This window comes from Paramormyrops kingsleyae, chromosome 2 (genome assembly GCF_048594095.1).
Source record: "Paramormyrops kingsleyae isolate MSU_618 chromosome 2, PKINGS_0.4, whole genome shotgun sequence".
Lineage (NCBI taxonomy): Eukaryota > Metazoa > Chordata > Actinopteri > Osteoglossiformes > Mormyridae > Paramormyrops > Paramormyrops kingsleyae.
The window spans coordinates 16,475,332-16,502,114 of NC_132798.1; the positions used below are offsets into that span (position 1 = coordinate 16,475,332).

General features: G+C 44.1%; 3 protein-coding genes across 3 annotated transcripts; 2 read left to right on the forward strand and 1 right to left on the reverse strand.

Annotated features, from left to right (window-relative positions):
• Nucleotides 1-5,337: 5,337 nt before the first annotated feature.
• cryba4 (crystallin, beta A4) lies at nucleotides 5,338-8,286 on the reverse strand. The gene is made up of 5 exons (XM_023836724.1): nucleotides 8,248-8,286; nucleotides 7,799-7,917; nucleotides 6,414-6,555; nucleotides 5,945-6,087; nucleotides 5,338-5,485 (listed from the first exon to the last, which is right to left on the reverse strand). The coding sequence occupies exons 1-5, from the start codon at nucleotides 8,284-8,286 to the stop codon at nucleotides 5,338-5,340; spliced, it is 591 nt and encodes a 196-aa protein (XP_023692492.1).
• Nucleotides 8,287-10,903: 2,617 nt separating this feature from the next.
• crybb1 (crystallin, beta B1) lies at nucleotides 10,904-14,019 on the forward strand. The gene is made up of 6 exons (XM_023836682.2): nucleotides 10,904-10,928; nucleotides 11,155-11,289; nucleotides 12,096-12,214; nucleotides 12,704-12,836; nucleotides 13,311-13,453; nucleotides 13,836-14,019. Exons 2-6 carry the CDS (start codon nucleotides 11,173-11,175, stop codon nucleotides 14,017-14,019), a joined length of 696 nt encoding a protein of 231 aa, XP_023692450.2. The 5' UTR covers nucleotides 10,904-10,928; nucleotides 11,155-11,172.
• A 4,141-nt stretch (nucleotides 14,020-18,160) lies between these two features.
• Nucleotides 18,161-26,653, forward strand: gc (GC vitamin D binding protein). The gene is made up of 15 exons (XM_072709221.1): nucleotides 18,161-18,264; nucleotides 19,411-19,523; nucleotides 20,418-20,629; nucleotides 20,779-20,911; nucleotides 21,176-21,273; nucleotides 21,402-21,531; nucleotides 22,694-22,914; nucleotides 23,215-23,308; nucleotides 23,340-23,353; nucleotides 23,591-23,691; nucleotides 24,199-24,332; nucleotides 24,441-24,664; nucleotides 25,601-25,733; nucleotides 25,915-25,962; nucleotides 26,488-26,653. The coding sequence occupies exons 1-14, from the start codon at nucleotides 18,213-18,215 to the stop codon at nucleotides 25,957-25,959; spliced, it is 1,704 nt and encodes a 567-aa protein (XP_072565322.1). The 5' UTR covers nucleotides 18,161-18,212; the 3' UTR covers nucleotides 25,960-25,962; nucleotides 26,488-26,653.
• The last annotated feature ends 130 nt before the right edge of the window (nucleotides 26,654-26,783 follow it).

The following is a 26,783-nucleotide window of genomic DNA, read 5'->3' on the forward strand; positions in this document are numbered from 1 at the left end:
CCTGCAGAGCTTGTTTTACATTGAATGAATCACTCATGTTTCTATCAAAGTATTCTAGTGGTCCTCGATGTTTCTATCCATGTGGTCTGCTTCCATTCACCAAAGCCAACCAAGTCAGACAGCCATTTCATATTTTCACAACATATTTTAATGTCTCCTACCACCTACGTTCATTTTTTTCACTGAATTAGCTGTTCATCAAGCCCTTGGTTGGTTTAATTGGGTGTATTGATGTTGGAATAAAATATATGTGGAATTACATGTGAGAACGGGTGGGATTTCTCTGAGGAGAAGTTGAAAAAAATCCATAATGGTTCCTCTGCATACTGCCTGCAACCTCCTTAGACAGAGAGGGTGGAGTTACCTTGTAGTTGGTGAGTGATTTTTACGGTTATCCCGCAACCTGCAGATTCATTACCTCTGCTCGCTACATACAAAGATACACATTTAGAGGGAGAAGAGGGTGTAGATCTGGGCTTTCTATTAAGAAACAAAGCATAAGGAAATATATCTGTCCTGGACATGAATATGTCATATGCATTAATGACTCATATGATTTTCTGTCCAGATAACATTGTGATATTATATAATAATGTGTAACGATTTGTATTGTATTGTGAATTTGATGGTTATACCGATTTTTAAGATCAAAAGATCATAGTTTAAAAGGGATAGTCTCTTTCTCACACACACACATACAAACCCCAGCATTTTATGCCACAGATAATTTCTTTTGGAAATGGATGTGACATATTGCACAAGTAGTCTTAATATTTCCACAGAGTTTATCACAGAAGAACAGTAGTGGAATACTCCCAAAGTCTCAGCATATGGTTAACAATCCATGAAAGTGAATCGGTGTCTCTTAATTCCTCCAGTATACGAAGGTGTGTGTGTGCGTGTGTGCATGTGTGTAAGTATTTATTACATTGTGGAGATCAGATTTCCCCACAATCTGATAAAAACCTGTAACTTTTTGCCTGTAACATTTTTTTGTTTTATAAAAATCTGTGACTGCAATCAAAAAACTAAAACGGCCAAAAGTCTTGTATTTTGTTTTGTTACATTATTGTTAAGGCTAAGGCTGGGTAGGGATAAAGGTTGTCGTTGCTGGGATTAGGGATATGCCCATAGAAAATGCCCATAGAGTCGCCTCAAAAATATGAATATGTGAACTATGTGTGTGTGTGTGTGTGTGTCCTGTGATGGACTGGCATCCTGTCCAGGGTGTTCCTGTGCTTTATGAGACGGTCCCTGCAACAATGTACAGAATAAGCAGAATGGAAGATGGACGGAAGAATGAATATGTAAAGTATCTAGAAGATCAGAGCAAATGGTTCCTTCTCCTCAGGCAGTATGTGGCTGGGCTTCTTACCTGCACTTGGCTGCTTCTGCACATGACACCAAAGGGAAAGAGGACAAGCCAAAGACAGAGGACACCAGTGCTTCAGAGCTGCTGTGTCTGCTGGCTTCGGAACCATGTGAAATTCCTTTCCAAATGAGGACATTAATGAAAGCATTAGGAGCTGAACTAGCAGAAGACCTAACAGCACACAGATTGGTGTCCATGCTATTGCGTCAAGGTACTGCAAACGGATAGAAAAAAAACAAGTAGACTTATAAGAGGAACAAAATGATGGTGAAAAAGCCTGTGTAAATTGTAGTCATGTTGACTGACCTTCTGTGTCTCTCTGTCTATGGTGTCCCATGCAATCGTCTGCATCTCACAGTCTATGGCATGGGGGCGTTTTGTGCTGCATCTTGGCTTTCTGCCCCCCCGAATCACTGCATCATGAAGACTGTTGTGTCAGACATAACCCCCTCCCCCCGTAAATTATAGCAGCACTCTAACTAATGAAATGGTTTGAGTCCCGCCACTAATATGGAGCCATTAAATGAATAAAGCTACTTCCCTCTGTAATGAAATTGAAGGCCCTGTCTCTTTGGAAAGAGGGGACAAGTCGCATTAATATTCATGAAGTCCCCCCACCCCAACTCCAGTCATCCTCCGCGATGCACCCCCTCTCTTCGACCAGAATGCGTCTATCCATGCTGGAAGAGCGGGGTCCTTCCTGGACACTCTGCCTCTGGTCGTGGTGCCGTGAGCATAGGCTTCTGTCCCCTTCCCATACCTGGGAGGGGCGAAGTCGTACGGCAAGGATGGCGGAGACGGCAGGTCGGTCACCCGTCTTTCTTCAGTTCCCAGGAAAAGATTTGCTTTCGTTGATGACATCTGAGCAGGTTGGAAGAAGGTAAGGTATCACACTTCTAAATATTATAAATATTTTTAATATCTGAAAGACGATTTCTGATTTCACATCACTTTGTGTGGGAAATGTTGTATTGTTTCAGGGAATCAAGGAAAAAAATTATTCCAAAATATCCAAAAGACACCATAGATGCATGAAGAATTGGTGTAATTGGTGTACTGTAAAATATTTCTGTATAATGTATTTCATTCTGCCTTTATTGTATTTCACATTACTTTTTATAGTGGTGTTTAATACAAACAGATTTTTATTGCCTTTAATTTTTGCAGCCACTCTTCAAAATGTTTTTTCATCATTAGATTTTGGTTATACTGTCTTGCTGTAAAGGGAAGAGGCACAGTTTATCCTTTAACAAGGTGATGGTTGGAGAAGGTTTGTGACAGATCAAAAGCTCTGGATGTTCTTCAAGAACAAAGACGTTAGCGTGCAAGGATGGAGACACGAAGAGACGGGGCCAGAGAGGAAATGCTGAAGTGATAAAGCAGCAACTGTCTGGTTTATGTCTCTCGTGTGAGAGAATGGCTAGAGAGTGGAATGAGAAGGTCAAAAATTCTATGTTCAAGGTCAGATTGAAAAAGATAAATGATACAGGGTGTAGAATAAGTGAGATCTACTTGCAGGCTACTTTCAGTAGGAGACTCAAGATAGGACTATGAGAATTTAAAACTTAAATTTATGCATCTTCTCATTTTACGGAAGTTGAAGGGCTTGATTTCTTTGCTTATGTGATGTATCATTTTGTAATGCTTTCATTGGCCCCAGAAGATTTTTGCCTTTCCAGTAGTTTCCAGACCCGCCAGTTGGGTGGATCTGTGATACATTCTACTAAATGGGTGTCACTGGCAATCTCGTTAGAAAACACAGAGGGTCAGCTCACGAATTCTTCCAGTTCCAAATGAAAAGCTCCCCGGGGAGGCGAGTAAAGGAAAACTTGATTAGGCTTCCATATGGGGCAGCACAGAGGACTGTTTCGCTAAGCTAACTCAATTAGCATCATGACCGTTATCTGTATTAGCTGGAGACAGTGCTTCTCATTCACTTTGGAGCTTTTACGCTAAGCAGATAGTTCCAGATGATTCAAGGAGACTGACCCTACTTGCAGATGGATCTCTGTGTCTTTGAATGCCTGATTCCTCTGGTGACTAATTGTTCCAGACGCATGTTCAGATAGAGATGAATTTGAATGGTGGATCTAAGTCTTGTCCCTTCAATGTTCATTCAAGTCAATGTCAAGTATGTAAAAGTAGGGTTCTATAAGGTTGAAATTTGTGACTCCTTATTGTAGACTGACTACTCATTTCTTCTTATTTCAGAGGAAAGGAAACCTCTTTTGAAACAGGGATTTTCAGTGTATTACTGATTGTAAATGATCATATTTGATATTTTTAAGGCAAATATTCCAAGATGGCTGGAATACTCTATTTGATGAAGACAATATATGAGGTTCGGCTTGTGCCTCGGGTGTGGCAATCCAGAGGGTGGGGCTGGTTGGGGGCGGGGTTGAGGGGGGGAGGGCGATCATTTGCTAAGTATGTGTGCAGAATGGGTGGGTCCTCCGTTTTCCTGCAGTGACCTGTGACCTGTCTCGCTTTTTTTAAAGTCCTGCAGATGCCGCATTGCGGGGTTCACTCCTCCTCTTCCTCACCATCACGGTGCGGTCGTCTCATTTCAAAATATCGCCCCCGCCCACCCAAAAAAATATCCACCCACTCTATTCCTTCACTTAGAAGCTGACAAGCTGACAATAAAACAACCTGCCAGCTAGCGCTGAGATGATCTCAGGTTCTAGAAGGGGATGGAATAAAACTGCAGTGATGGTGACAAAGGACACAGCACCATGATGTCAGGGCCTGACCCTCTTCTGCTGGCGCCAGCTCGAAATTAATTAAGAAACAGAGCAGCTGGGTGAAGAACACGGTCTATGAAGCTGTGCAGCATGATGACAAGACCCTCGACTCACACCTCAGCAGAGATTGCCCAGTCTGCCCGGGACCCCATTGTGCTTGATCTAACCATGTGGTTCCAAGCTTGCCCGTGGTTGCACCAAGCACCTTGGGGACTTGTGAGCATTAAGCCACCGGAACTTTACCTATGTGTCTGTCCTGCCCCGCCCACTGATAACTTACTGGCCAATAGGGTCATCGGGGACTGTGCTTCACCCACTAATAACCTGCAGGCTAATTGGGTCATCGGGGGTCATGCCCCGCCTCCTGATAACCTATAGGTCAATAGGGTCATCAGGGGTCGTGCCCCGCCCACTGATAACCTACAGGCCAATAGGATAATTAGCAGCCGTGTCAATCCTTTTGATTTTACCTTCCGCTCAACAGTATTTGCTGCCATAATAAAACATACCTGTTTATTTTTGATGCCTCTGAAAATAAAAAGTGCTTCCTCATGATTTTCCTTGTTTTTCTTGTGTCATGTCATGAAATATACAATTTCCTGCAAATTTTCAGCATATCCCTCCTTTGTGGTGCTGCTGGAAAGCACACTATGATATACAAAAAAATCAGCTAGATTGTTGAAATTGATGATTCAAATATGAATCCTATCACAAGTTGTAAACTTCTAAACAATTTATAGTATTTCTAGGTTAGTTCTTGTAATTGTGCTCATATTAGAGAATGCTACAATATTCCTGAACATAACCAGTTTTATTAACCAAATTAAGACATTATTTAAAAGAAGATCTTTCCAAACTTTATAGCTGGATGTATGTAATAGTTTTTCCCCAATAATTCCAAATTTTCAGACATGTTCTGAAAGAGTTTTGAAGCTTTATTTATGAGTCAAATGAGGCTGCTGAGAACCAGTCAGAACCAGTCAGACCCAGAACTGAGACATGACCGTAGTGTGGCTGGAGGTTGAGGATTTGCCCTTCATGAGGAACCATGCCTCCCTGGTAACCCTGCAGTGTTACATGAAAGTTCACTTGCCATCATCACAGCACACACTGATACACCTCTATGAGGCTGAGTAGATTAAGAAAGGTTGTTTATTCCCCTTGTGGGTAATATGGAGGTGGACACTGGGCAGTGTAGAGGCTCCGGTGACAGGGGTGAGGTTACTGCTGGACTCGGCGGATAGACTGGATCTGGGGCGTCTGTGAATGGTAACCGAACTCCCTGAAGTGTTTGTACTCTCCGCAGTGACGGTCACACTCCACAATGTACTGGTAGCCACGGTACCCGGGGTACTGGAAGCACACAAATCTGAGGGGAGACGGGAGTGGCAAGCGGGAGTCAGGTTATGGGAAGGAGAGTGAGGCTGAGAGAAGAGTCAGATAGAGGGAGTGAGGCTAAGATAATGAGAGTGAGACAGAGGGAATGAGGCTACGAGAAAGAGAGTGAGATGGAAGGAGTGACTGGCAGATGTGATGGAGTATCAGAATTTGGTCTGAGGGGTATATAAGACTTGTGGGAGTTTTACTTACACAAAAATGTTCTAAGGGCAGAACTAAAAATGATTGGTTCAGAGAGATGGAACAGAGGTGGGACCAATACATCAGATTTTTGTGTAAGTGAAACTCCCATGAGTGTATATAACGCTATGGAATGTCACAGATATTTGGTATAAAGACCTAGGCAGTATATAAAGTCAGAGAGAATCAGTGTTTGGCTGAGGTTTTGCTATGGATATCTTGACAGTATCAGTGTTGGGTAGACACTCACGCTCCAGAGTGGACACGGAAGGATCCAACTTCATTGTTGCACCAGCCCATGGCCTGGAGGGAAGGGTAGTCATCAGTGACCTCCCCCCTCCGACCCAGGAAGTTCTCCTTCTCGTAGATGGACATGCGACACTCCCTGTGGTTCTGTAAAGAAATAATAAATGATCCAGTGAGCTTCATAAGAGCCTCAGCCAAGAGCATTTGGTGTTAGAAGGGTCTCACTCAGAGGTAGTGTCCAGATCTTCTTGCTGAGCAGTTATATGATGCAACTTTAGGTTCTACTGCTCAAGGGGTGAATCGACCTCCACTGTGAGCTTTTCACAAAGAAACAAACCAAGCAAAGTTACAACTAACCTGCTAGTTAGACCCCTCTGAGGGCCAGAGGTTTAGAGAGGACTGGGGGAAATGAAACATGGAGATCTGAGATATTAAGTGGGGGTGGGAAAGAAAGTGAGAAAGAGTGGTCTCACCACACAGGAGATTGGTCTGAAAGACGTCAGGCGCCCGATGGGGTAGGCGTTGCTGCCCGCCCAGGCATTACATTGGGGGTAGTCTCCACGCTCCAGAATAAACTGGTGGCCCTGATAGGCTGCATGTTCATAGCCCACCCACCTGGGGAGGGCACACAGAGCAGGCCGTCAGAATTTTAACTAAATTACAATGATAAAAGTATAAACAAAAAAATTAAGTATGCCATATAAACATTAGCTCCAGATTACATAACCTTTGTATATACTATATAACTTTCACATACATGTATACAAATTTAAACAACTTTTGAAGAAAGGACTTAACTGAAACTATATAGTGCCCTATTTTAGTCTGCCTTGATAATAATAATAATAATAATAATATTATAATTAAAATCTTTATTTCTGTAACGCTTTTCATACAAGGAATGCAGCTCAAAATGCTTCACATATCAAAATAAAACCAAAGACAAGGAAACAACTAATTTACAGGTCAATGAAATAAAAGAAGGATGGAATCTTAACAAATGGTTAGTTTGGTACAGGGGGTACAGTTCTAGTCCTGGAGTGCAAGTTTGCAACACAGTTTGCAGATTTCCCTGCTCAGACTCTCCTACTAAATCTGGCAATTATCTGATTAAGATGTGTTTGAGCAGGGAAATCTACAAACTGTGTTGGATTTTGGCCCACCAGGACCGGATTAGGGGAATCACTGTTTTGGACTTCACCTAGAACAGTCAAACAGTGTTACCTCAAAATGCTGATTCTCTTTTTGACCAGTAGGGGTGCCAGCTGTTTTAGTGTAAAGGTCTTTTGCCTGGAGCGCTCTCTACATGGGACTGTGCTCCCTAGATCTCTATGCAGGCCCCAGCACCTCGGTTGCCATGCTCCTGCACTGGCCCTGTTGTGGGCTAGCGAACACCCTGGGTGAATCACGGTAACCGTAAGGCAGTGTGTGAGGTTCACGTGACCTGTGTGCTGCTCTGTCTCACCTGCCTGAGGTCTCCAGATAGGTCCATGAATTAGCCTGTGGATGGATTGATGTGTAACTCTAGCTTTTTTCAGATTCTACACTCCACCTGAAGAGTATTCATCCAGCATATTTCACTGAAAACAATCCTGGATCAAGCTCTTCCTCCCTTCGGAAACTACAGCATACTATTTTACAGCCTCTCCAGAATTGACTTTAACATCAGCGACTGCATCTCTATCAGTGCAGTCCAAGCACAGGTGCCCATCCTCTGAAGGATGGAGAGAGGCTAAGAGAAAAGGCTTAGATGGACCTAAGATGTCCACTCTTACAGTCTCCCACAACCCACCTCTAGCTTCCTATTCCAGCCTCCCCCCCCCAAAGTAATTATTAGTAGTTTGGTTGCCACACTCACGCTCCGCTCTCCACCCTCATGGAGCGCACGGTCTCAAAACTGAAATCCATGACGTTGCAGCACTCGGCGGTGAACTCATGACGACGGCCCTGAAAGCACTCCTCGTCAAAGATGATGATCTGTGGGAGAGAAAGCCGGGAGGGGGGGGGTTTGGGGTTGCGGGAAAGTCACAGTTCGCCATTGCTGGGAGGGTCAGTCTGCCATTCTTCTCCTTTATACCTCAGGGTACCTCCACCTAGGTTGACTTATGTCATAGCTTGAATGTCCCCTGTCAAACTTTTACAGTATTTATTGTTGTAGCAAAAGTCTGCACTCAAAAACAGGACTGTCTGCATAATCTTTTATCTATTATGCTATTCATTTTGTATGTTTTTGTTGTGCTGATGCATGGAAATGGGCAATCTGAACACTGTGTTGATGTCTCACACCCCGTCTAGCCTCCATCATACCTTCCAGTGGCCAGTGAACTTGGTGCATTGGTGATTCATCTTAGGTGATAGGGAGAGGGGGTGTAGTTTAATCAGTGGAGGTCTGCCTGGAAAAGGTGAGCATTCACAGAACACAGAAACACCTGATGAGGGACTGCTGGCACTAACTCACTGCTACCGGCACCTGAAGAGGTTGGGTCACAAAAAAAAAAAACAGCAGCAAAGACTAGGCCACCTGCCAAGAGGTGCAACTGCAACCCTGCGATCCCCTGGACAAAAACACATAAGACTGTGGTGCTTGTCGTTTCTTGGTGACACAAGCAGTTGCTCGGCAGTTAACACTGTAAACAACCAGAAGGGGCAGCAACAGGAAGAAAAACGACCAGCATCCGCAGGGAAGGGGCGGAACTCACCTGGCCCGGGGGTCCGCGGGACGAACTGCAGCGACAGTGGGAGCCGCAGTGTCCCTCGGGCCCTTTAAAAGCCTCCCGGGGGTGACGGGGCCTAGCAAAAAGCCCCGGCTCAGCAGGGGGGAGGGGCGGCCTGCTCATTGTCGCCCCACAAAGAGGCTTAATCTATAGATGGGCAGAAACGCTCACACTGTGTTATGCCCCGACTGCGTCTCCATAGGAAGCTGAGGCAGGACCAGGACCAGACACGGGGTATGGCACGGAGGGCTGCACCCCACCCGCCATCCTGTTCCCTGGGGGCACTCATTCCCCAGCTCTGCTTTGGCAGGCAGAGGTACAACAGATTACATTAAATACAGGAAATGAGTCAGAAGCCTGATCCAGCTAGCTAACCCGCTACAGTCAAGCACGATCACAGCCAGTACAATGCGGAACCAAGCTGATCTGAGCACCTAGCCTGGAGTCATGAGTATTTACAGAGCCCTTTGCTCTACTGTTAGGACTACCTATTTTCATATTTTCCCTCAATGTTCCTGTTGTGTCTCTGAATTGCCTGTACTCGGTGACTGTTTGTAGACGTGTGTTCCCTGTGAAGGACTGGAATCCTGTCTGTGGGATCCAGTCATGGGATCCAGACCAACAATGATCTGCAATAGATCTGTGGTTCTGGCCAATGCAAGGATGGATAATCTAGTAGCATATTAATTCAAACACGATTAACAGGAATTTAATTCAAATATATAGCGGCTTTGTGAATAGTAGACAGCTGCCAATCGGTAACCACTGGCAGAGGTGGAAAGTTTAGGTCCATAAATTACAAATCCAGATCAAGGTTTCTTTTCAACCAACCAATTGCATATAAAGAGTCACATTCACAGAGTACTCAACTGGTTGATTGAAACAAAATCTTGGTCTGAACTGGTGACCCTCCGATCACAGGTACACAGGCTTAGCCCACTGAGCCACGTGCTGCCCCCCCCCAATACTTGCATACCTATCTATATGGAATAACACACATATGCTGTATGTGAGAATCATTTTATATATATACACGTACACATTTTAATTATCCCAATCAGAAAAACAAACACACATGACTTGATTTCAGTTGTTCATAATGGAGCTGTGAATGATGTGACCCCAGAGCTTACGAATAAAAGGCTCACTTGGAGGGAGTCATGTGACCCGAGAGCTTACGAATAAAAGGCTCACTTGGAGGGAGTCATGTGACCCCAGAGTTTACGAATAAAAGGCTCACTTGGAGGGAGTCATGTGACCCCAGAGTTTACGAATAAAAGGCTCACTTGGAGGGAGTCATGTGACACACCTTGATATTATTATTGTTTACTGCAACTTGTCCTGTTAATCACCCAACTGGCTTTTCAGGGCATTCAGCATAAACCTTGGAAATGGCTTGATTTTTTTTAAATGTAATTTTTAACAGACTGTATCTTTTTCATCTGTGAAATATAATCTGTCGATATAGAAATTCTGGCACAATTTAAAATGATTAACACAGGTTTGTTTCATCTAATGGTTTTATGAGCATACACTTTAGTGAATGTCCCTTTCATGAATGAGTTTCTGCTTGAATTTCTACCTGTAGAAATGGAGGTTGATGGACATCTTGGGTATCTCCAACATCTCCAACAGAACCGTGCTGTGATTTCTGAATCCAAAACAAAACCAAGTCATCTGGTAAAAACTGTCCATTCCATCATGAGGGAATCATCAGAGCTGATGTACACCAGCCCTGAAGAGCCAAGGTAATGTTTTATTAGGAAATAAAGGAGAAGGCTAATCTCCTTATATTTTTAAAATTAACACAAACTCTCATAATTGCTTTATTTGGCTCTGTTGCCTTAAGCCATTTCTTGGATGATTTTTTTAACAGAATGCCACCATTGTAACTGTCCTGCAGATCTATACTGTGTTCAGGCGCACCCTCCCTTACTGTCCCGTCATTCTCGAGGGGGGGTGGGGATGTGATTCAGGCAGTGCTGACCTCTGACCTACGCATTCCTCCCCTCAGGCGGGACCAGCCGGACCCCGGGTCAAACTGCCATGCTCAGTACTTTCCTTTCACTACAAACTGCTTACGGTCCCAGGCGACGTGGTGAGCGGGCAGCCGAAAGGGGGGCGGCGGACTGGCGAGGCGGCTATGATGACGGCAGCAGATCCCTTTGTGCACCAAGCCCAGCTGTATGCCCCTTGCCAGGGTATAAAAGGTGATGCCCCGGGTGCCGGGGCAGAAAGCAGGTTCACACGCCTCCACCAGCCGGACTTACGCAGGTGAGGGCATTGGGGCATCTTGGGTGCCTGACTCTCCTGTCCTGCTTGGGGGAAAGTGTGCTCAGACTGGAGGGGGGGACTGGGATAGCTTGGTGGGGCGGGGAGCTCTTAGTGAGGAGGTATTCATTCAGTATTTGAGGTAAACATGCATGGTAGAGCCCTGAGCTCAGGCTGATACTGATCCCCAGACCCTGCCGCTCACTCCTCTCTATCCTCTCCCTCCCAGAAACTCCAAACCCTCACGATGTCTCAGACAGCCAAGGACACGACGAACAAGGGCGTCGAAGCCAAGGACAAGGGGTCTCCTGCCTCCGGGGGCAAGAGCACGAAGATCGCGGACACCAGCGTGGGCAAGTACAGGGTAAGTGATCCGTGCTTCTAAGAACCAGGCCCTCTTCTGCAGTTCAGGCCAGCTACCCCTGGAGAAGATCGGCATGGAGAATTCAGCCTCAGTGAGAACATTTTAGCTATTGATAAATGAAGCTTTGCAGTCGATGAAGGGCAATGTTTCTGCTGGCAGTATCTGCCATATTTAATCCACAACCAACACAGACACCAAGCACAATGTGGTTTGATTTGCAGCTGCATAGTATCCCTGTCTGCGATAGATGCTATGATCTCATTCTCCCAACGCTAGGTTTGCTTCTTTATACTCACTAGGTATCACCCACGTGCACAGGGCAGGTTATAAAATAATGCAGCTGATCTTTGATTTTGAGCAGGTTGTATTTTGCACATACTGAAACCCAACAATATCACCTACCTGCTACAGACCTGTGCATGTAACCTTTGGATAGCTATCATCATTCAGAAGTGCAGACCTCAGAACCACTTCCATTTAGCTTAAATTGCAGTTTTTAATTGGCTAAGGATCTGTGATCACTGCTTTTAGCAGAATGGTCTGATGGTTCACATCTTTTATGGCCAATCAGTCACTGGAATAATCAGTGACCAGGCATTTCTGAATGGGGTTGTTAAAGAAGTGACTTGTAGGAAAAATGCCATATAGGCTGTTTAGCAGTTGCTGCAGTGTGTCATGTGACAATTTGAATAGAAGGTCAGCAATTCAATAGATTGTCTGCAAAATGCCACAGAAAACTTAATCTTTGTTTACTCAGACCATATAAAATGGAGGCATATAACATAAGTTTTCCTCCTTCTTTGTAGATCATGCTGTTTGAGCAGGAGAACTTCCAGGGCAAGATGATGGAGATCCAGAATGAATGTGTGAATACGACAGAGATGGGGCTGGACCGTGTGCGCAGCCTGCGCGTGGAGTGTGGCCCGTAAGGCTCCTGAGGTCGCAGAGACAGCTCTTAGCGCGTTACCATGCCAACAATAATCACCGCAGTTACACGTGTAGCACTGCAAAGAGCAGTCACTGTAGACAGCGTTGTTCAGAAGCTCCATCAATCACGGCATCCAAGCAGGTACTGCTGTTTGCAGTAACCCCACATAAAGAGCTTAATCTCATGTAAAACTCTTTAATTTAAAGGCGTAATACTTGCTCCCATACACTCAACCCATTGTGTACATACAGCCTTAAGCAGACACAGACATAATCAAATAACTCCACCGCAAAATGCTTCAAACATCTGCAAAAGTTTTCTTGGAAGACCACTGGCATCTTCCTGTTGAGCATAACTGCGCCCTGCATGTTTCCTTCTTTACTCTAACTCATCCCTTTGGGTTCCCACCTCTCCTCGTTCCGCATGCCCATGTTTCTCGCACACTGCTCTTTTTCTCTACTCTGTCCTCACCCCCCCCCCCTTCAGTTGGGTTGCCTTCGAGCAGACTAACTTCCGTGGGGAGATGTTCATCCTGGAGAAGGGGGTATATCCTCGCTGGGACACCTGGTCCAACAGCTATCGCAGTGACTGTCTCATGTCCTTCAGACCAGTCCGCATGGTGAGCATGACCATGTGACACCAACACATGCCAAGAGATCCCAGAGTACCCACCTAGGGAGTTTATAATATAATGATAAACAAAAACGTTTTACGTTTCCACGGTCTGCGCAATCAATAGTAATTCTCCAATGGAACTGACATTTTCATAGTTTTCCAAAAATTGTAGCTTTGTCATGTAAGCTCAAATGTTAAGATACTGATAATAATCACTGTTGCTGATATTCATCCACGCCACCTTAAGCGAGACTTAGCCAAGGGGTATGTAAATGATGTGTTAATGAAAACCATGTAATAAATTAGAGAAAAGGTTACTGAGACCTCTGTCCCCTAACCTTCAATTATCATTTACTGTAGTAAACATGGCCAAGAAGGCCCACCTGCAAAGCTGAAACCTTGAAAAAGATTCTTATACTGCAGGAAAACTTTTCCCTGAAGAAAAAAATGTCTGTCTGTCTGTCTGTCTGTACTGCAGGACATGCAGGAACATAAAATCTGCCTCTATGAACTGTCCGACTTTGAGGGCAACAAGATGGAGATCCAGGAGGACGATGTGCCCACCCTCTGGGCGCATGGCTTCTGTGACCGGGTGGGCAGCGTGAGGGTCTCTGGAGGAGCGTAAGTAGCCAGAGAATCACTGGGAACAATACAGCTGACTGGGAAGACTGGGCTCATTGAGAAAACACATTAATGCTTCAATGGATACGTTAAATCATACTGTGATATCCATTCACCAAGAGTCACTTTTCAAGGACTACTTCCAAGTAAAGTGCCTCCTTTTGAACATCTCTTCACTGATGACTTACCATCTACTGAAGGAAACCCCCCTGGTTGGGCATCTTTGAATGGCCCTGGTCCAGTTCTGGCTTCCACTCACACAGCTATACATAGATAGGGTTTTTCTTGTTGAAGCAGTGAATCACTTCTTCCTGTGACGCATGTGACTGCCTTCCGCTCACATCTCTTTCTGCCTTCCGCTCTCCCCCTCTCTGCCTCATAGGTGGGTGGGTTACCAGTACCCCGGGTACAGGGGCTACCAGTACCTGTTTGAGTGCGGTGATTACAGACACTACAACGAGTTCTGCGCCATCCAGCCCCAGATCCAATCCATGCGGCGGGTGAAGGACATGCAGTATCATCCACATGGCTGCTTCACCTTCAGCGGCACCGCGACCAGCAAGTGAGCGGCCAAAGCTCATGTTGCTCCGCCCCCTGAACCCAAAGCAACACCTGCCCCTCATACCCCACCCTCTCTAATGGCAATAATAAACCCATTTTGGAAAAATGACTCTCTGTGACCGTCTCTGGCCCTTACATTTCTCTGCTCCTCATGTGCTGAGTGTGTTCTGAGCAAGAAACAGCAGGTGACGTCCAGCAGGCAGACTGATATTGGATCGGGGAGCTCAGTTGGATTTCTTTAGTAAATAAACAGCTGTAAGCAGAAGCAAAACTGTAAAAGGGCGAGAGAAAAATAAACTGTGATTAACTGGGAGGAACAGCTATTTTATTTATCACCATCAGGGTTTAGTTAGTTGGCTAATTCCCGCAGTCTTTCACAGAAATATGCTCAGAGAATTAATATACAAAATATAACCTGAACCTGGGGCCTGGGTGTCATTAGATCCGATCACTCGGGGCTATAGCCCCTAGTATTCTAAGTCCAGCCCCAAGTATTTTAGCCCCAATGCCAGTCTTCCTTCAAGAAAAAAAAATCAAGCTCCAGGATCACTGGACAGCTCAGCTCCTCTCTTCACCCGAGTGTCCAAGACATATGGACATATGGGGACCTCAAGTGACGTTCTGAGTGGAGCCCTGGGAACAACAAATCAACCGCTGTCAGTTATGAAGCCATAAATGGAATGTAGACCTCAGCTGTTATTACAACTGACTCAGTGCTTACAGGTTAAAAGCCTTGATTAGCCTTCATGGGCACGATCGATGACAAAACATCTCAACCTGGGCCAAGTCCTCTGCCCACTGGCCCTTGAGAACTGGAGACATCAGTTTACGCGGCTGACTGGATGGACAGCTCCAAGATGAGATGAGGAGCAAGACTGACTCATGCGCAAAGGCTTGACTGAACAGTGGGCAATGTAAGGGTCAGCACCCGTCTGTCCGAATATTTCGTGTCTTCTCCCCATTTGGCCAGCAGGTGTCGCTGGCCATCCTGTCCTCCCTGTTGTCAGTCAATATTGTTTCCCTTGCTCCCCAGATGGCTGCATAGCTCAATGAGCTGAGCATGCAGTTATCTGTAATCCCCTCAGTTCAAATCCTGTTTATTTTGTCCCCTAGTGTTTCATTTATCAGTTTCTAGTTCCTGTCAGTTTGTGGTTTGTTTTCTGTTTTGGTTTTTTGCTTTATGCCTTGGTTGTGTTTTACCTGTCTTTGTTATTCCCAAGTGTTAGATTTTGTTTCTTTGATTCTCTGTCAGTTTCTTAGCCTTGTGTGTTCAACCTGATTGCTCGTTGTCCTGCACCCTCCCTGATTGGTTAATTGTTTCATGTCTCACTCCTCCTGTGTCGTTACCCAGTTTGGTTATGTATTTAGGTTCCTCCCTTGGGTGAGTTCCTGAGTGGATCATTGTATTTCATGTGCATTTCAGAAGGTTAAATGCACATGCTTTTTGACATCTCGTGTTCTGTTTGTTTTAGTGTTTTCTGTTTCTGTTAATAAAGTGTTCTGTTTGTTTTAGTGTTTTCTGTTTCTGCTGGTTAAATTTGCAGACGACACTAAGGTGGGCGGGGTAGCAGATACTAATCTAGCAGCAGAGAGGCTTCAACGGGATCTGGATTTAATTAGCGAATGGGCTGATACTTGGCAGATGAAATTTAACACAGATAAATGTAAGGTAATCCATGCAGGGAGCAGAAATATACAGTACAGATATTTTATGGGTTCCACTGAAATAAAGGTAGCGGATTACGAGAAAGATCTCGGTATGTATGTTGATGCTTCCATGTCCCACTCTCGCCAATGTGGGGAAGCAATAAAAAAGGCGAACAGAATGTTGGGTTATATCTCTAGATGTGTGGAGTTTAAGTCAAGGGAGGTGATGTTACACTTATATAATTCCTTGGTAAGACCCCACCTAGAATACTGTGTGCAGGTTTGGTCACCATACCTCAAGAAGGACATTGCTGCCTTAGAAAAGGTGCAACGAAGAGCTACGAGAATGATTCCTGGTCTTAGAGGAATGTCTTACGAGGAGAGGTTAGCGGAACTGAATCTGTTCAGCCTTGAGCAAAGGAGACTAAGGGGGGATATGATTCAGGTCTATAAGATTCTAACGGGTCTGGATGCTGTTCAGCCAAATGACTATTTCAATATTAGTCTAAATACTAGAACTCGTGGCCATAAGTGGAAATTAGCGGGAGAACATTTTAAAACAAATTTGAGGAAGCACTTCTTTACACAGCGTGTACTCAGAGTATGGAATAGTCTTCCTGCTATTGTAGTGGAAGCTAAAACCATGGGTTCCTTTAAATCAGAGCTAGATAAGATTTTAACAACTCTGAGATATTAGCTAAGTTCTCCCCAAACGAGCTTGATGGGCCGAATGGCCTCCTCTCGTTTGTAAATTTCTTATGTTCTTATGTTCTTATAAACCCCTGATTTCCTGCGAGCCGCAAGTGGATTGTAAACCTTCTTTCCTGCCTGCACCATGCTGCGCCCTCGTGATAGAAACCTCCAAGTTTATAACATTGCTTTGCATAAATAAGGTTGGCTGCAATCTCCACTAGTTCAGAGCCAACTAAGTTACCTGAATAATAGATCTGGGACACATGTGACAGCTGTAGAGTGATATTGGTAGTTTAGTCAACTAATCATTCTTACGCATTAGGTCCTAGATACAGATGCAACAGTTTGACACAACTTCACTTGTATGTAAGGGTCATGATTAAATTTGAGCTGTCATTTAGCCCAGTCCTAGGTCTACCCCAGAAAAACAACCCCATACCATTATCCCTCCTCCACCGAACTTTACAGGTGGCACAATGCAGTCAGACATGTAATGTTCTTCAGGTATCTGCCAATTCCAGACTCGTCCATCAGACTGCCAGACAGAGAAGTGTGATTTGTCACTCGACGGGACACGTTTCCACTGCTCCAGGGTCCAGTGGCAGTGTGCTTTACACCACTCCATCCTGCAATTGGCGATGTGACAACTGCATGCAGCTACTTCGCCATGGAAGCCCATTCTATACAGTTCCCAGCGCACAGTTTTGGGGTTAATGCCAGAGGAAGTTTGGAACTCTGCAGTTATTGAGTCAACAGAGTGTTGGCGACTTTCACACCCTGTGCTCCTCAGCACCCAGTGACCCCGCTCTGTTACTTTACCTGGTCTCCCACTTCGTGGCGGAGTTTCTGTTGTTCTTAAAGACTTCCACATTGCAATAATACCACTTGCAGTTGGCCATGGAATATGTAGCAGGGAAGAAATTTCACAAACTTATTTATTGCAAAGGCAACATCCTGTAATACCACTTTTGAATTCATCAAGCTCTGCAGAATGATCCGTTCATCTGGATCTGACTCCATGGGTTAGCGTGTGGCTCAGTGGGCTAAGCCTGTGTGCTTGTAATCATAAGGTCACTGGTTCAAACTCAGTTTCAGCATGTCTGCGGGTCCTTGAGCAAGGCCCTTAACCCCCAGCTCCCTGGGCGCTGCCACAGGTGGCTGCCCTTCACAGACACCTTGCTTACAAAGAGCAAGTCAAGGGAGGTGTAAAGACAATTTCCCCACAGGGATTAATGAAGTGATGATTATTATTAAGTGCTTGATTTTATACACCTGTGGCAATGGGTCTGAATGAAACACCTGAATTCAGTGACTAAGAGGTACGTCCCAACACATTTATCCATGTAGTGTGTGTCAGGACTTGATGCTGTTCTGGGTCAGATCATAAATTATATCATTATAGAAATGACAGAACTATAGCTTCTCAGCCCAGCAGCTGCTGGTAAACAGAAAGACGAAAGAGCAGGACTACATCAAAATGCCACACCAGCACAGTGTACTTAAAAATGCCACTGCAGAAAAAGCACAAGTTTATAAGTGACCAGAAAATGAGTGGCTTCAATGTTTGCACATCTAACAAAAGAAATATTTGAACTAGAGTGACCAAGAGAGAAGCCAATCTAAACATGGTGATAAACAGCTTATGAAACATCAGTCGGTATCAGACGGCAGCTGCATTTGAACAAATAAGAGAAAATTCTAGAGGGGACATGGTATCAAGTGTCAGGGCACATCAATGATTGATGACTCAGAAGCTCTTATAAAAGACTCAGTTTCCCTGGAGGACCCCATCTGCTTTGGGATCCACTTTTAAACTGGACTGCCTGTCCATCCACCATGAAGCAGCTTGCTGTCCTACATGCTGGCCATCCTCTCTTCGGTGGAGGCCTTGAGTGAACCTATTCGTGCACGTATGTCTTTGTGTATCTTGAGTAACACTAGAGCACCAGGCCGTCATGTTACGGTTTAGTTCCTCGGCCACCACACCACCTAGTGGTTCCTGACTTAGGTGCACATCTCCGTGTGTGAATCATTGTTGTAGTAACATCCATTTATTTTCTGTCTCACAGATAACCGTATCTGTAACTTTTATAGTGATTTGCAGATTTCCAAAATTTATAAGTCATTCTGATTTTACATTGCTGATTGTGAATGAAGACTTAAGTCTTATATACAGGTCTGGAAAAAATTAAGAGATTACTTTATATATTTTTTTTAATCTGCATTTTTAAATCCTGGTTTAATCGTGGTTCTGCTGGCAGAAGGTTACACTGAGCATCAGGCTGCTTCCAGGCTCAAGGTTTCTAAGATGGTAGTACAAGAACAAAGTGAAGCAGGAGACACGGGGAACGGCCAAAATCCAGCCTGGTAGAGCGCAGAAGAAACTGTCTAATGCTAGAAATGACTGCTAACTTCTCCAACAGTGCCCCATGAATTAGAGGATGATCTCAAGTGACCTTCAAAAAGAACGGGAAACATTAAGGTTCCTAGGAGCTCTCAAAGACCCGTAACGCAAGGAAGAAGCCCTTCATCAAAGAGAAGCAGGGAAAAGCCAGGCTGGAGTTTGTAAAAAATGTATATTTTACACTGATGCATTCCTAGAAACTGAGAAAATAAGTGAAACTAAAAATGTTGCTGTGGTTTCTTAATTTTTTTCCAGAGCTGTATGTGCACTCCGGCCAAGCGTTTCTGAGTGAGACCTGGTGATAATTTGTATTAATTTCTGTTTTCTGTTACTTTGCTCTTGGTATCCTGAGCAGCACAGAGCAAACTTCAGTTAAGGCGATGCAGTGGATTTCACATTAAATGGGAAACTTTTATTATATATTTTTATTATATATTTCATATTATTCAAATCACGGTCCTCAAGGTCCGAGCACTGCTGGTTTTCCAGCCTTCCTTTACCTGTGAGCCAGGTGTGAAGCCTCTGACCAATCAGCATCAGTGATTATTAAACTAACTACCTGGGAGAACTGAAAACAAGGCCTGGATTTGGAATCAAAGTCCAGATTTGAAGAACCCTGCTCTACACCAATGTTTTCATCTGCCCTTTTCAGGGCTTTTGTGGGAGTGTCCCAAAACTTGCCAAACAGCACTTTTGAGGAGCTGGGTTCCATGGTGGAACAGGCCACGGTCACCGTCGCCAACTGCCAACTGCAACAATGATGAGGTGAGGACGACAGCAGGTGTGTCATAGTAGTGCATGAGCAGAGTAGGGAGTTGTACTCAGCACCTCACAATGGGATGGATGGTTAAAATCCGAAGTGTTTGGAAAGTAGGATTAAAGAAGTCAGATTAATAATTAAATGGAAAAATTGCCCTTTCAGCTTGGAAGTACACAGCACCACATACGGGAGCTTTGTGGAGAGGATGTTTGAATCTAGTGGTGCACTTGCTACTTGCACTTGTTATGAGTGTATTTGCTTGACTTTGTAGAAATTTCTGTAGTAGTAATATCCAGAGGTGGAAAGTTCAGATCCAGAGAGTACAAATCCAAACGAAGGATTTGTTTCAACCAAAAAGTTGAGTTGAAAGAGTCACAGTCACATAGTTCTCATCTGGACGGTGGTCTGAATTTGTACTTTCTGGACCTGAACTTTCCACCTCTGGTAATATCGATATGTTTGAACGAGGGACGATCGATGTGCAGTGTGGGAGACACTGAAGGGGACTTTTTATTATATACAAAAACACATTAGGATGAATAAAAACACTGAACTCAAACACTAACACAGCAAACTTCTACAACCACTCTAATGGCCGAGCTGGGAAATCGGGCGAGGGCAGACATAGTAAACAAGGACCAAACTAAAGACAGGTGTGGATGGTTAAGCACATTAGGCTAAAAACAATGAGGTGATTATGGGATGACCACCGACCTCTGCTGGCGAAATGGGAACATGACGGGAAGACAGGGCAGGTATTCAAAATTCATGACCTGGACTGATGCATTCAGACAAATACTTCATCTGGTACCTTGGTCCTTACGGGGTACAATCAAGGTGGACCAGCTGATATCTAATACATTTTTTGGCCTGTATATTTTGGGATACTCTGCATGTAGACAGACATGTTCCAGAGTGAGGTGTGCGTATCGCACACCCTGGTGGAGAAGAATGCACTAAAGCATTGCTGTGAGATGTCCAGGCCCAACAGAACCCGCTGCTTTGTCCAACACAAGTCCAAGATCCCCAGTGATCCATTGCCGAAGATAGAGATGTCAGATCAAGATCAGTGTGAGAACTTCAAGAAGAATGAAAGTATCTTTATTGGCAAGTGAGTGCAAACCTTCCATGGGCTCTGAGGACGCAGTCTCACATCATTTCTTGTGCTCAGAACGCTGGTCTCAAATTGGACTCCACTGAAAATTCATCTCAAGACCAGAGCAGACGTTGATACTCACTGAACACTTTTGACTGTTTCAGATTCATCTTCCATTTAGCCAAGCAATTTGTAATGACCCAGCCCCAGATCATCATTATGATGGCAGAAAAATATCAGAAGCTTATGAAGATTTGCTGTGGCAGAGAATACTCTCAGTACTGCTTTGCATACATGGTAGGTAATCTTCTGGAATCCAAGGTGTGCAGGCTCCTATCTAACAGTCCAGTCCGAACACTCCAGAACAAAATGACCAAGCAGCTGATGCCTTCTCCTGTTTTTCTGTTCAAGTTAATGAATTCAGTTATGCAACCCCAGTTATAAACCTAAACGCTATCTAAAAAAAACACGTCTTTGTGTTTGACACTAAGTACCAAAGTGCTATCAAGCATAAAAGATGCAGTTAAAAGCAGATAACATGCCTCATGCTCTTCACCACAGAAAAAAGACTTGAGATTGTCTGCTCAGAGACGCCTGTTTGAGCTGAGGTCCAACTGCATTGTACAGCAGAAATATGGGGATAGTACCATCAAGGACAGGTAATGTCACTTCTGTCTTCATTCACAGATGAGAGTTTTTCCATTAGACATAGTAACCCTGTTTTACTTTAGCTTACAGTGGACCAATTCATTTTCCAGCCCTCTTTATTTGTCTGTCATTCTGTCAGGAAAATGGCCCAGTACAGCCAGAAGATTCCACAAGCCTCCTACGAGCTGATGGAAAACATGACTGATAATACTGTGGCCATAACGGCTGTCTGCTGTGAAGGGGATATGATTAGCTGCTTGAGGCAGAGGGTGAGGGTCCCCTACAGTTGAAACCAAACATACACAAGGGTACAGAGTTAATTTGATGTCTGCAACAGAAAAGCTCAGAAAAAAAACACAAAAAAATTGCAGCATGACTGCAGATGGATGACATTGTTAGATTGATGAACTGTTGCAATTAAGACATCTGAAATTATGTACACTACATGGACTTAAGTATATGGACTTAAGTATTGGGACACCAGCCTGTCCAACATCCACTCAAATCAAAGGACATTAATAAGAAGCTGACTGACCCTTAGTTGCTATAACAGCCTGTACTCCTCTGGGAAGGCTTTCCATTAGATGCTGGAACATTGCTGGTGGGATTTGCTGCCGTTCAGGTTTGGTATTGATGCTGGGTGATCAGGTCCCTTTCTGTGACCTTGTGTGGCTGTCAGTTTGCAGCTGGACTTGCTCTCAGAATTTTCCACTTCATAATCACTTCACTTGTGGTTGACCAGGGCAGCTCTAGCAGGACAGAAATGAGGAGAACCAGCTTGTTGGAAAGGTGTCCAATGGTGTCCAATGGTGCCCAAAGGTGTCCAATGGTGTCCAATGGTGCCCAAAGGTGTCCAGTGGTGTCCAGTGACGGTGCTGGGCTGACTAACCTCTTCTGTATGACCCCCAATCTGCTGCCATTGATGCTGGAGGCTGCATGGCTGTGTGCTTAATTATACACCTGTATGTCAGCAGTGGGTGTGGCCTATGTGACCCATTCCTGTAATTACTACAGGTGTCCCAAAACTTTTGTCCATATAATGTATCAAATAATGCAAAATTTCCTAACAAAATTGTTAAATTAAATGTTACTTACAATGTCATGCTTTCTAAGAGTGTAAGAACGTAAAATGCAAAATATTGAAAAGGCAACAAGTTTTTCCCTCATAAATAACTTCCGGAAGAGAGCCTTATCGCTTGTATCATAGACAAGCTAAAACCCCGAAAATCATATCTAGACAATGTCCACCAGGTGGCTCCAAACACTATGCAAGTTCCAACAACATGAATTGCCAAATCTAGAACAAATGTTATGATTTTAGCATTTAAAGAGTAACAAAACACCATTCTCGCTTTCCTGGTAAATTGTAGGGAGTGTTTTCTTGTGAATGAACTAAAATATTTACAGTACTTTATGTGTCACTCTGAGTAGAAGGAGCTTGGGGGTGACATTTGTTCCCACCAAGATGTAGTGTCGCAAAATGGACCCCAGTCTGAGTGCTGCGAGCAGAGCACCAAGGACCGGGGCTCGTGCATGAGAGAGACGTCAGCTGGGGAGAAGCCGGAGGGCCTGTCTAAGTACTACGATGTCAAGGCTCACCTGCAGGAGACATGCCAAAGTTTTGAGAAGCATCCTGAGAAAACCATGAGAAAGCAAGGCACCCTGATGCATACTTGCATGGCACAAACAATGCACTATACACAAATGCAAAAGTCTGCCGTAATAATGTAGCAACCTTGCTATGGGATAAGGGCCAGACAACAAGGCAACAAGTTAGGGTAACCACATAGGGAATTTAGCTTATTGATGATAAGCTAGGTTTCCTATCTAGTGTAGCTCTATGCTATAGTCTCCCTGTGGGTGTTCCTCTACCAGAAGCTTTTTACACATACAGATTAACACACGCACCAGTAGTCAGTTCAGATTTGCTGCATCTGTCGCTCTTATTGCAGAATTATTTTTGAGATCAGCAGACGTCACCCAGAGACCTCTGTTGAGGCCATTCTGCGCTACGTGACAAAGATTAAAGAATCTTTGTTCCAGTGCTGCAGCCATGAAAACTTGGAGGACTGCTACATCTTCAGTCCCGGTGTAAGTCCACTCCTGCTGTCTTTGCACACAAACAGGGCACATGCTGCATGTTATGCTGTGGCGGAGCAGCTGCTTAATTCTGCCAGGAGCTTTAGTCTTTGGGACGATAACTCTATGGCTCGATTGTGGGAAAATACTTTGCTTGTAGGGCCTGAGTTTGATGCTGCTGGGGAGTCCAGTAAAGAAACAAAGACCTTTTCTGTAAGACATTCACAGGCTGTGTTTTCTGAACAAAAGGGTCTTCATGGCTTCAAGAAGGAGAGTGATAGTGAATGGAGCCTCTACCTTGGAATGTGTCACGAGAAATCAGGTGGAAAAGCCAACATCTTTGAGAAAAGGTAGATGATCTAGTTTAATGTAGATATTCAGATGATTTACAAAAGATATTACTCTGTTCCATTTTGTCCACTAACAAATACCATGGTATCCCTTATCCAAGACATTATTCTGTTCTGTTTGCGTACTACCTAATATTATGATAGCCTTAACCCAAGATATGATTCTGATTTGGTTGCCCACTAACTAATACAATGATAGCCTTAACCCAAGACATGATTCTGATTTGGTTGCCCACTAACTAATACAATGATAGCCTTAACCAACGACATGATTATGTTCTTTTTGCCCACTAACTAATACTGTGGAAGACTTTACAAAGAAATGATCCAGTTCCATTTGCAATACGTGTACCGTCATTGCACCTGGTCTTTTGCACTAAATGTATGTTTGTCTGTGCTCTATATGCTTGCTGCTGTATACACACGTTTTTATTTGCTGCTTAGTGTACTTTGTCATTGTTTTTTCCATGCTTGAATTTGATAATAAGCTGGTGGTGTGTCTTGCAGCCTCCTGGTCCAGAATGTTACCTCAGGCCACATTTCTACAGATGGATGCCATATCTGAAGTACTCTACGATATCATGAAACACTGCTGTAGTATAGACCGTGCGTTTGGCATCCTACCATGTGCCACGACAAAGGTCAGGTGACCTCAGAATCTCCTTTTTGATGATGCCACTTGGGGATGTTACTGTGGATCCGGTTCTGATGGTAGCTGACTAGCTCCACAAAACCACTTTTCTTGACAGGTGACGGCCTTCCTTGACAACATGTGCCAGGATATGCCCCCAGAGAACCGGAATCCACAGGTTATCAAGTGCTGTAATGAGTCCCACAGTGAATGGAGGTTCTGCATTGGAGACCTGGAAGCTGACGAGAATTTCCAGTCCCCGCCATTCACAGAGGCGAACTTTCGCTTCAACGCTAGTGTCTGCGACAAACGTGCCGATGAGCGGCTGCAATCTCAAAAGAGGTCAGTTCCTCCTTTACCAGTGAATCAATGGATCCAGCAAACTGGACATCAAGCTTCTGGTTTGCAAGGGGGTCTAATTCCAGGAAAGGATCTGGTTAGAAGACAGTACTGTAAGAGGGGGCCAGGGGGCAATTTATGGAATGAATGAATGAATGACGAAAGTAGTTTGTGTTCTGTTCCCTTCTCAGTATTTGGATTTTAACGCCCCCCCCTCCATATACAATAAGAAGGGAGTCCATATGTGTTACAGCTCTGTCCCTCCAAATTACAGCAATATTACAAATGCATGGGGTGCAGTATAACTTAAGGATGGCAGGCAAGTCACTCTCCTAACATCTAACTTATTTTATGAAGAGTGTAAAGTAAGTTCATTGTATTCAGTATTAATCAAAAGTTTGAACGCACCAGCCCATAGAATATTACAATTTATTTGTACTATTATCTACTTTTTAGAATAAAGACTTAAAACCTATAATATAATATACAGGTTGTCCATAAAGTCTGTTTACAATTTCAAAAAATGTATTACAAAGGCAAATGAAAAGACAGATATGTGGAAATTATTACAAAATGAGATGAATATATTTATTTTTTTCTTGCCTCATTTAATGCACCTCTACAGTATATGGGCACCATTAGTTGCACGAATCACTTCAAGACGGTGCTCCATTTCTTGCCATTTTCGCTGTTCTAACTTATGACTGGTACTGTATATCTTAGAGGAGACCCTGGAAGGCAGGGTCTATTTCTCATGCCTTTGGTTGGTTTGCTGAGAGCAAAGTGCTTGTTCTGCATTCTGCTTGGTCACCATTGAAATGCTTCTATGGATGCGTGTTAAATCATCCTGATCTTTTCTCCCACGGGTCTGTTCACCACCCAGAGTCTCCAGATGTCACTGGACTTTTATCACTGTTTTATGTTCATTTTTGTCATCAGGCTGCTATACGACATTGTCCGCCTCAGCATGAAATTGCCGCCAAACCTGGCGATGACCATCTTCGATAAGTTCGACCAAATGCTTAGTAAGTGCTGCGAGGAGGCTGACAAAGACACCTGCCTCACTACAGAGGTGAGCACCTCCTCCTGCCTGTGGAAAAGGGCCCAGCTTGGGTGGGATTTATGCTGCACTATTAATCAATTCCGGGTGTTTTATTGGGGAGAGGAGTCTCATTTAAGTGCTGCAGGGATAGCGTTCATGGAAAACAATGGTAAAACACAACATTCCTCACGATATTCTGATTTACTCTCAGGGCACGAAACTGATATTACACATAAAGATATTTGTGGAGGAATGAAGGGTAAGTTGACAAATGTGTCATGTCCTGCTCTGCCTCCGTCTCCTGTCTCCTCCCTGGTGTGACTTCAACAAGCCATACCTGTCCCTCATTAAGCCTTACTTCTCATTCCTACCCTCTTTTGATCCATACATGCTGCCTTTCGTTGAGTCCCCTTGATAACCCAGTATTTAAGTGCTTCTTAGGCTTCTGATCCTCAGTTGCATCACTGGAGTTGTGTAGTCCTGTTATCTGTCTGCTAGCCTCCCCTCTTGATCCCCTGTCATCTGTTTTGTTTGCCTGTTCTAGTTTAGTTAATAAAACCCCCTTTTGTTTGCCTGTTCTGGTTTAGTTAATAAAATCCCTTTTTGTTGGCCCTCATCCCTGCTCCCCTGTTCTCCATTTCGCCCACACATGACAGAAAGTTCACAGTGGCTAGTTTTATCAGCTTCGTGTCCTATGGTCAGTGTTAACTTGATATATATGCATTATGGTTATGTGTAGTATTTTTATCTGTATATGCAATGGTAATATTAGTCTCTTTCAAAGTTTTAGGTATGAGGGGGATCTGCTTGGATATTTCTTCAGCTGTCACTATTGCCTTGCTCAGCATGAATCAACCTCACACCAGCCATGTCTGTCTCCTGCACCTCAAGACGACCTCATTGAGCCCATTTGATCATAACTGACTAACCATAAATCATCATAACTGACTTTCTTGGACGTTAACTCTGCTAACATCTGTAACGCCCCTAACATTTTATGTCTTTTTCATCAACACAAGTAAAGGAGCTAAATTATGTTGGTGTGATATTTAACTAAATGCACTCCACACTCTCTATTTC